Source organism: Ips typographus, linkage group LG4 (genome assembly GCF_016097725.1).
Source record: "Ips typographus isolate SLU linkage group LG4, UJ_Ityp_2.0, whole genome shotgun sequence".
In the NCBI taxonomy this organism is placed as follows: domain Eukaryota; kingdom Metazoa; phylum Arthropoda; class Insecta; order Coleoptera; family Curculionidae; genus Ips; species Ips typographus.
The window spans coordinates 4,597,066-4,608,070 of NC_138425.1; the positions used below are offsets into that span (position 1 = coordinate 4,597,066).

At 33.8% G+C, this 11,005-nt stretch overlaps 1 protein-coding gene across 6 annotated transcripts in view; it reads left to right on the forward strand.

The window, feature by feature from the left end:
* The window catches only part of IP3K1 (inositol-trisphosphate 3-kinase-like protein), a 139,088-nt gene extending 128,573 nt beyond the window's left edge, over positions 1-10,515 (forward strand). For 3 of the 6 annotated variants that reach the window (XM_081978475.1, XM_081978477.1, XM_081978476.1), the window contains 4 exons: positions 276-479; positions 4,648-4,926; positions 6,884-7,459; positions 9,743-10,515. In XM_081978475.1, the coding sequence (XP_081834601.1) occupies positions 276-479; positions 4,648-4,926; positions 6,884-7,459; positions 9,743-9,829 (1,146 nt within the window). In that variant the 3' untranslated portion in view covers positions 9,830-10,515. The remainder of the gene's footprint in view (positions 1-275; positions 480-4,647; positions 4,927-6,883; positions 7,460-9,742) is intronic. The other 3 variants (XM_081978480.1, XM_081978478.1, XM_081978479.1) reach the window with 1 other exon arrangement.
* Positions 10,516-11,005: the final 490 nt, after the last annotated feature.

The window sequence follows — 11,005 nt, forward strand, 5'->3', positions numbered from 1 at the left end:
TCCAGCGTTCACATTGTTAACTAAAGAACAAACAGAGACGTTCCTTACAAATTTGTTTACAGATTTTCACCATTTTTTTAATTAGCGCATTGTTGAATAAATCAACTTTGTGTTTACTGAATATGATTGTACTGGCCTCCACGATTCCGTACCGAGGGATAAACTTTTTAAGGAAAGTGCACATCTTGGTGTGAGAACGTAAACACTGACCTTTGTTGCAATCAATTTTAAAGCGACAAAACCTCAGGTGTAATGTAATTTTTATTGTTTTGCAGACCAGCGAGCAAGACTTGGAAGATTCAGAAATTTGGAAAAGTGGAAGGCAACACGGGAGCAAAACTATCAGATCTCCCTCTCCTCATAACGCGTTTAAAAAGTGGAGGAAAGCGAACCAGAGCAAATATGCGCTTAACGGCACTAAGCAGACTGAAAACGCAAAAACCGAAGAAGAAATGTCGTTATTGAAATTTTTAGCATTTGTAAGTCTAAACAAGTAAACTAACCTAAATCATAATAATAACATTTAATAGGCCTGAACTTATGGACTATTCAATTGGCTTACTTTGAATTGATTAATCCTTGATATACTTTCAAACAGATAACACGAAAAGAAAATTGTATTTGCAGACGAGTATCGATAACCTTAATCCAGTTGTAGTAGGTTTCATTATCGACTTTTAAGTCTGGAGTGGTATATCTAAACAGCTGCTCTTTAAATAATCTGAAACTTGCAGAGGCAATAAACAGCAGCCATGTATTCAATTGAAAACGTGTTCACGGCTCTTGTGAATGATCGCATATTTTTTTTCATCAATTTATAAACTACATAGTCAATTGGATATGTTTATAAATAGTATCTTGTATGATGTGAACCGTAAATAATCAACGATTTGTAGTCGGATAATATCAATGGGTTGCATGTAGATTGATGTATTAAAACGCTTGTGTGGGAAAGAGTGTACGATTGTTTTCGAACAATTCACTTGGGATGCAATTAATTGCTAAATAAGTTGCAATTTCGATAATGGGTTGGTATGGATTGACGTAAATGGGACGTCGACGACCTAAAAAAAAAATTACTCTTCGTTCTGTCATTAAGGAGCCTGCAATATGATGACCAAGGTTATGATTGTTACGTAAATTGATATAAAATTGTGTTAAATTATCTCTAAAAGTGGCTTATAAGCCAGGATAGTCATATGTATTAAATGCTGGTTTAAGTATCAAGGTGTTTCATCATTGAAACAGACAAGTTTTGCAAAATTTGGCAACGACACAATTAACAAGGATTATCCTAAAACAGCTCGTTTCCTCGTAACAACTAAAAACACAATTCCATCTACGTCTTTTTAAAAAAATAAAATCTCACTAATAAAAGCCCTTTTAATTTGACTAGGACATGTAAGGGGTTTCGTTTTTTTTCCTGGAAGAGTAACATTTTTGCAACACTGCAATATTTTTACATTTACAGTGGGTAGCGTGTAATTGATCAAGAAAATCAACTTTCAGCTTGTTATTTCTGTGATTTAGGCACATAAGGACGCTAGCAAGGTTACGTACCCCTTTTTCGAATCAAAACTCCCGGATTTACTGTCCAAGTTGTTTGACGACTTACGTCAAAACAGTCAATTCGTAATAATTGGATTTTTACCTGTCAAGTCAAAATTCAATATTTTTGAAACAAATTTCAGGGCTTAAAACATGATAATTGACTTGAAAACTGTAAATTGACATCAAAACCATGGAAATTCTTGAGAACTGGAAACTTACATCAAACTCATGAAAACTAACTTTGACATTAACATTTTGCAAGTAAAGTCAATTTTCAAAATTTTTTAAACGAATCTGGTGCTTGAAACTTGATCATTGGCTTGAAAATTAGAAGTGGACATCAAAATCTTGAAAACCGACTTGAGAACCGGAAATTTACATCAAATTCATGAAAACTAACTTGGGCATTGAAATTTTGCCAGTCAAGTCAATTATCAAAATTTTGTTAAACCAATTTTAGTTCTTGAAACTTGATAATTGATTTGAAACCTATCAATTGACATCAATGTGATGAAAACAGTCTTGATCACTTGATAATGATTGGGTCAAGTCAATTTTCAAGATTCAAATGTCAACTTTTTGAGTCATTTTTCAAAAGTCACAAGTTGATAATTGCTTTGTTGATCAAATTTTCAAGTCAATTCTTCAGCTTGAAACAAGAAAATGTCAGAACTAGAAAAAAGTGCACATGCTTTTTGACTATTTTTTACAACATGTACATATTTTGTCATCTAGTAGTATACAAGGTGGTTTAATTATTAGACAAAAGTTGTCAAATTTGAACGACAAATTAAGTTCTCAAGATGCAGTTCCCAGCTTTTTAGTTTTTGAGATATCGACTTTTTAACGTTCTTATTACTTTAAATGCATATTTATTTTATCCTAATTTCACTTATGTATCAGTGTACTTTTGTTGAAGAAATTCATTATCTGGAATTATTATTTAAAAAGTACAAGTTCAACTCTGGATTTGAGTTGCAAATTTTATAATACTTGTACGTTGCTCATTTAAAAACTACTTATTTTAGTTTAATCTTAAAACTGTAATGTAAATAAAATAAATTAGGTAGGTACTACTGTTTAAACCAGGAAACTTCAAGAAAAAGTAAAAATACTTTGAAATGGTGATACGACAAGTCAACATTGTTTAATTAGTGGCACTAAAATAACTTAGTTAATTGCAACAGATGTACAAATAACATAATGCCAAATGTAGAAAATGTCCCTTCACCCTCATTGATTTTTTTTTTGTAAGTTACTTAACATACTCAGTTTTCCAAGGGTGGTTCTAATCCTAAAAATACCAAAAAAACAAGTACAGCTGAAATTCAGGGTCAAGCTTGTACTTTTTTTCGGATAAAACTTGATAATGTGAAATTTCTATGTGAATGCATTGAAGATAACAGGAAGAAATCCAGGTTCGTATGGAAAAAAATTAAGTTGTGTCGATACAGACTTTCTTGTAATTCGTAACTTTTGGATTTCTTGGAAACTGTACCTTTTTGTTAAATTTAAGCTAAAAACGTAAAAAATCATAGTGAATTACATATTTATCAAAAATCAAATTAAACTTTTTATGTTCTATTGGTAGTATTTTCTTCACTGTTCTTGTTTCTGTAACTGTTTTTAATATCCCTATTTATTATCTCTAAAGTAAACTAACATATTTCTTATCAGTTTTGTAAATATACGTACAACCTGGCACACCTTTACAGTCGTCACTACCATACAAATTACTGCTTGAATTGTTGAAAATTAAACAATTATCACTTACAGCAACTTAAACCCAGAACAGTTATAAATAACATTAGGAACTTAAAGAAAAACAGAGAAGCCAATATGCATTCAATTATAGAATGTATCCAAAAACACTCTACAACTTTGTTGTCCTTTTTTTGAGTGCATTGGACTGCGTACTGCCTATTCTATTCTGTGTCTCTATTGTTTGACCAATAATAATTCGAACTTAATTAGTATTTAGACAATTTAAACGTCCATAAAAACATCCTGCTTAGTTGAATTTTGATGATTTTGTTTTGAAAGCTACACTTTTCCGTGCGGCTTGACGTCAATACTCAGGTAACCAGTTTTATTTGAAATCATTTTATTTCTGTAGGCAGACGTTCGATTATATTACTATTCATGAATTCCGGCCCGAATAGGTCTTGATGTGTATAAAGCCGAGGTTGAACGGTTATCGAAACAATATGTTAAAAACAATATAACTGTTATGGGGGACAGTAAAACAATAAAAACTTCAGTGGGAAAGGTAAATTAAACGCGACAAATCACGTACGTTCATAAAAATTGTTTGGGGGGGGGGTGATCACAACGTCCATATTAATGATGATTTGGAAAAAGTTAACTTCCTCAGTATGTGCCATGCATTGCAAGTATTTACGAGGAAGAAAAATCTTATAATCCGGTTTTGTGAGCGTTTTGCGTAGCTCATTCAACGACTTAACACTGCTTTTAATAGAATATTCATTAAAACTTTATTTAATTGACCGATTAAGGCGGTCACACTCTTTCAACGTGCTCTTAAATTAAACCGATTCCGTCAGAGAATTGACCTCTATACGCAACTGAAAATTAATCGACAGAAGTGTTCAATTTATTTTTGTTATAAATCAGACTTAATAACACCACTATCAAAAAACTCATCAATGTTAATAATACCTACCACATTTAAAATGCACTGATTTCACGTTGCCTTGATAGTACCGCATTGAGGTCGCTCACATATCGCATAATAAATATGCTTTTTGCAAAAAAAAATGACGTCAAACTGGCTTATTAAGCAATCCGAGGAAGTGGATTAGACTTTATGGTTATTTCCTGTCCATCCTATTGAGAATTGCATTGTCCCAGTTTACTGAGGCTTGAACTTATCCGTTTGTAATAATAGGCAGGGGAAGCGCCATACTAATATTCACACAATAGGAAATCACTTTGTCGACCTTAATAAAGTCAATTTTCTTTTAACGAAGGTTAACAAAACGGGAGGTGTGGCAGTAATTTTCTTTGGGTTGAAGAAATCTAATACTCGTAACTTCCAAACCAAACTATCGGACTGATGGTAGTGTTTTATTCTAGAATGCACTCGATCTCAGTTTGCCGGCCAGTCCAGTTTTACTCAAGAACCGCACAACGAACTGGTTCCAATTGAGCGGACATCCGGACAGTTTGGCTCCCGCAGGTCCCGGCACCGTCTGGAAGAAACGCTCACCCAATTCGGACGATACCGAAAGGATCGTCTACGAAGACCTGCTTCACGATCCTGTACTTAGAGATATCGTTCCCAAGTATTATCGCGAAGTCGAATACCAAGGGGAGATATTCATTGAACTTCAAGATCTCCTTCATGGATTCCAGGTTTGTAGATTATTTCTGTTGTTTTAATGTACATACAGTATATTGTATCAATATTTGCGTAAATCACAGCAATGTTCGTTCAAAAAAGCAGCTATGCTGAGATTTAAACAAATGCTGCACGTATACTTAGAATAAGAAATTCTAAGTGTCAGTGGAGGATCTAGAATCATATGAGAATGTAAGAGCTTAAGTGTCTTTTCCCGTGCTATTCCTTATTTCAAAGCTTTTGGGATTTCTGCTAGTTTAATGAAAACATGGCAGTAGCACTTTTATTTTTGGAAAAAACAACTTATTAATTAGAAATGCTTGAATGGCAAATTCTGAAATTTCTACTTATTATGTCATTTCTGCGTCCAGATAAGAGTAGCTATGTTCAGATTTCATTTCTAACAGTCATTTTAGCATATTTTAATGGGGCCTATCCCACAATGGGATGGATATGAGTGCATAATCATAATGTTTATGCAAACGTTGTAAAAACGCATGTAAAACTGGAAATATCAATTGAGTTAATCAATAATCATCTAAAAAACGTTACAGTACAAAAGAGTTAACTTTTTTTGGCGAAAATGGAATCTCGTGTATGGCGCAAGTATCAGCGCAGAACAATAATTGGTTTGTTTACCTCTGATTTACCAAAAAAAACAAAACGAAAATTGATATTCACATCTAAATCCTACAACATCCAAGTCCTAGTATGGTACGGTATTGAACACAGACCTTTATACATAAAAAGCAACTGGCAACAGTGGCGAGAAATATAAAATTTGATAAAAAACGTAGAAAATTCAAATTCCAAATTCCATTGGTTGTGGCTTAAATTCCGTTGCATATCATTGGTTCCTACTGATACATTTATTTTGGATTGGGCCTGAGTGGGCTGGATTATATTATGCAGTGACTAACAAAGTATGGAAATCCTGCAATATCTCTAAAATCGTTTGTCAAATAAATTTTAAACTTTGCTCTATTGTTGTCACGTTTAGCGTTTTTCTGCAATTGACAGGAGGTACTTATTTTCTTCTGTAAGACTATATTTTAGTTAATTATTGAATTTTCCGGAATATCCTGAACACTTTTCATGTAGTGATGTAGAACAAGTTTTTTTCAAGTTAACTGTTTTTTTGCAAAGATTCACGAAAACTCAAAGAATTCAAATACTCTCTATTAGTAAAATAGTACATTATTTTATAAGTAGAGTCACTTTTTGGTTTTGAAGCTGCGGTTTGAGAGGCAAACGTAGTGGAGCTTGCAAAAAAGCTTTTACTCCGGATGTAACATACTATTTTTTCTCCAAACATCTGAAAAATCACACTAAATACAAGTAAACTACAATCTGACACTGTTACTAGTTAAATAGTGTCATTGTAGTGTGATGAATTATTAATTATTTCAGTGGTAACTAATAAAGTGACTAAAATTATAAAACATAGCAGGGGTTCCTCCAATAAAATGGGTATTAAAGAAGGAAGCAAAATATTCAAAAATATGCTTCAATTCCAACAATTTTTATGTTTTTGGTCCTTCTTAAGTTAGCACAAAATTTACGTGGTTAATAACTAAAAATAAAAAAATAAACATCCTAGAGTATCTTCAAATAATCTGTCAAAATGAGCACAAAATCGGATTTTTTGCAGTTAGCCTCCTGTATAATGAAGGTTAGTCCGGGGGTTTGAAGTTATTTGGTGTTCACTGTATTAATCGAATTATCGTCATTTAAGTACCGTGGCCTTAAACCAGTAGGTACTCTAGGATAGTCATGTGGTAAACTCATTTGACTCTACCCAGGACAGCAAATTGCACCTGATCTGGATGATATCGATTCATTTTTATCCTGTAATAAGAATATCTGAGCGTTCTTTTTAATATAACTTAACACTTTCTACCATTTTGATAGGATTTCAAAAATCCAACCAACTGACTGACTATTTTACAATGTCTTTCTTTTTCCTTACAGGATCCATACGTTATCGATATAAAAATGGGTACAAGAACCTTCCTGGAATCTGAAGTGCGAAAAACCGTGGCCCGCCCGGATTTGTATCAAAAAATGGTGGCCATCGACCCGGACGCGCCCACCGAAGAAGAGCACCGTCAAAAAGCGGTCACCAAACTACGTTACATGCAATTCAGAGAACTGCAATCGTCCACCTGCAGCCACGGTTTCCGGATAGAGGCGATGAAATGCCGAGGATCACCCCCGGTGACCAACCTCAAAACGGTCAAGTCGGCTGACGAAGTGTACAACACGTTGGACACCTTCCTGGGGGGCAGAGAAGACGTGAGACAAAGACTGATCGCCCGTTTGTGCGAGATTAGAAATAAAATCGAGCAATCCGAGTACTTCCAAACCCGAGAGGTGATCGGGAGTAGTTTATTCATCATATACGATGACACTAAAGTTGGTGTGTGGCTGATTGATTTTGCCAAAACGAACAAGTTGCCGGAAGGAAAGACTGTCAACCATCGCACGCCTTGGGTGCAAGGCAACTACGAGGAGGGACTTTTGTTTGGGTTCGATCAACTTATAACGGTGAGTGATGTTTTTTTGATTCGTTTAATTGAGTTTAATTAAGTTGGCCATTTAATAACACGCAGTTTATTATATAAATAGGCGGTGGTTACGTAAATGACACTGTTGTTAAGTTGTTAGGGTATCAGAGCGTTAATGGGTTGTTACGCAAATCGATTATATTTCGGACAGGAGCAATTCGTACGGTTAAAAATAATATTTTAGTTTTTCTACACCTACTAATTACCAATCAACTTAATTTAGGAAATAAACCGCTTTTAGCATGAAAAAAATCAAACAAATAATTGCTAAAAGCGCGTTTTAAATACAGTGAAGTAATATAATTAACCTATAAATAACTTTATTTTGGCTATGACATTGCAAAAGTATTAAAAGTCTACTATAGTTAAGAACAAAACTGTCATATGTGAGATTGGAAATACCCTAGAAGTGATATTTTAGTACCAAAAAAACCTAATGCAATATAATATAAATATTATAAAATAACTTTATACAAAGTGAATATCTGTATTTCCTTCGTATCTAAAATAAATCACCAACAATTAGATACATCTAATAAACAAAAGTTTGAACGGTAATACATAGTAAAGTAAGGTAATGGTCGTGTGTAAGTACAGTAAATGTTAACCATTACCTGTCTTTACTATGTATTTGCGATAATGTTTATTATTATCTTTTGAGTCAGCAATGTTTCAATACTAGGTAGCCTCGAAGCGAATTGAGACGTTGCAAATCATTTGTTGCTACTTTATATCCTGCTTTATGTGTAGAGATGGGTCATTTTGTCCACGAAAAATTTACGAAAAAAGGTAAATTATCGAGAATTTTCTTTGTGTGCCGGCATTTTAAACTTAGGCTAAATCTTCACGAACCAAAAAAAAATCAGTTTGGCAGTTTCTAAAACAGAGTTTCCGTGTGGAAAAGCTTGGAAATTACATTCAAATCAACGTTGGCAAAGTTAAAACTGTCATTTTGGCAACGTCGAAAAGCTCAAGAAGCATTTAATTTGTGTGGTTGGAAAAAGCAGGCCAGTTTGATAAACTGAACTATCTATGACGTTTAATGACAGGCTTATAGACTTACCTGACAGCTGTCAAAACACATTCAGTCCTAACATACAACTGTCTGACGTCTCAATTTGGCTCCATGGAGCTGTAAACACTTGTTACAGTGCAATTCCTCAAAGAAACACATCTATTTGGTATTTTGTACTTTCAGGTCACTGGGAGTGAGTTTTGACAGTTAAGACAGCTGTCACGTGACGTAAGAAAAGTATAAAAGTGTTCTTTAACGTCAGAAATGTCCAATTTGGCTCCATGTAGCTGTAAACACTACTTACAGTGCAATTCCTCAAATTAGCAACTATTTCTAATGTAATAGTTTAAGGTCACTGGTCAGTGAGTTTTGACAGTTAAGACAGCTGTCACGTGAGTAAGAGAAGTACAAAAGTGTTCTTTAATGTCAGAACTATCCAAATTGGCTCCACGGAGCTGTAAACACTACTTTTTGTGCAATTCCTGAAAGAAATACATTTATTTGTATTTGGCATTTTATACTTTCAAGTCACTGGTGAGTGAGTTTTGACAGTTAAGACACCTGTCACGTGACGTAAGAATAGTATAAAAGTGTTCTTTAACGTCAGAACTGTCAAATTTGGCTCCATGGACTTATAAACACAACTTACAGTGCAATTCATCAAAGAAACGCATCTATTTGGCATTTTTTACTTTCATGTCACTAGTGAGTGAGTTTTGATAGTTAAGACAGATGTCACGTGACGTAAGATAATTATAAACGCGTTCTTTAACGTCAAGACTGTCAAATTTGGCTCCATGAGGCTGTAAACACAAGTTACAGTGCCATTATCCAAAGAAACACATCTATTTGGCATTTTATATGTTCATGTCACTAGTGAGTGAGTTTTGACAGTTAAGACAGCTGCCACGTGACGTAATAAAACTATAAAAGTGTTTTTTAACGTCAGAACTGTCAAATTTGACTCCATGGAGCTGTAAAGACTACTTACAGCATGGTTCATCCAAGAAACACATCTACTTGGCATTTAACAATTTTTTAAATAGTCCCGTTGCCTAAATCGTTGCTTTTGATGTGCATTTAGCCTTCATTCTGCCAGTAAAGGGAAAATTAAGTCTAAAATATCACTTTTAAATCCGCCTATACAAAAGCTGTCCTATTAATTCGCAGGGATAACTTATTACAATGATAGATATATTTGACTTATTATAATGATATATTTTCTTAAAGACATTTTTTTTGTTACAGGTTATCGAAAACATACAAAACCCCCACGGAAATAAACACAGCGACTCCTGCACAAAGCCATTAGCAGCAGTGAGCGTAAAATCCTGAAGATAAAGTGTTCTTCGTAACGTCCTGATATGTGAAAGTGTCAGGGTATGACTTGAAATAGCCTCTCTTACAAAAGAGAGCGCGTTGTACTAAAGTTGGCACTTTCGTGCCCCGGTCGGCTGTTTTTGTACATTTCGATGTGAATTATCGTTTATTTTTAACTTTGCCGTTTTTCTTAAAAATACCTTTTTATTACAGTTTTCAAGGAGAGTTTGTTTAGGCCGCAAATGCAGCGATAAAATTAAAATTATTGTTTACTTGAACTGGCCTGTGTATTTAAAAGTATTATTAGTGAGTGGTTTTGTATATACGTTTACTAAGTACATATCGTGGTAAATCTGTAAGTAGAACAGACTGTTTATGTAATAGAAAATGGTTTTACATTTTCCTCCTTTGTCCTCGCTACACTACTTACAAAAAGTTTGCGTCATCAAATCCAATTGTTTGGTGCAAACGACGTTTATGATGGACACTCGCTGATTTCTCTAGTCAACTTTCTTAATGTTAGTTTAGGTTACTTATTTATGATTTTGTAAGTCGCGGATTACCAAATAGCTTGTCGCTTTTTGGAAAGTCTTTTGTACATATATTTTGTAGATTTATAGTAGTTTTGTACTTGTGGAAAATCATGTCAAATATTGATTTATAATGTACTTATACTGAACATTAAAAGTGTCTATTGTGTATTTTTTGAGTTTTATTTATTTTTGCAAATAAAATCGTGGTGATGCTCGTATTCTATCTGGAGCACAGTGGTGAATGAAGAACGTAGCAAATAGGTTTGTTGTTGTTGTTGTTTCTTGACAATTGGCGAATACGAGAAGTAATTGGAGTAACTAAAATTTACCTCTTTGCATTTCAGCATTCCTGTCATAATTTTTTGCTTTATTAGTACATTATTACAAAAGTACCTGGAAGATTTTAACGCGGATAGGAAAGAGTTTTTTTGGGTAATTTCGCAAAAAAAGATATATAATATTAATGTCCAATTTGAACATTCAGTACACGAGTAAGCTAATAAATTTTTATGATAATGAACTGCTGTGTGTCCTAATTATATGTTTTATACCTCTGATTTATTGTTGAATATATTTTAAGTAAATTATTAGGTAATTGCTACTTAATTTGCCATTAATGCAAAAATAGTTTTCCGCTTTTTTACCAGTTGCACTATAA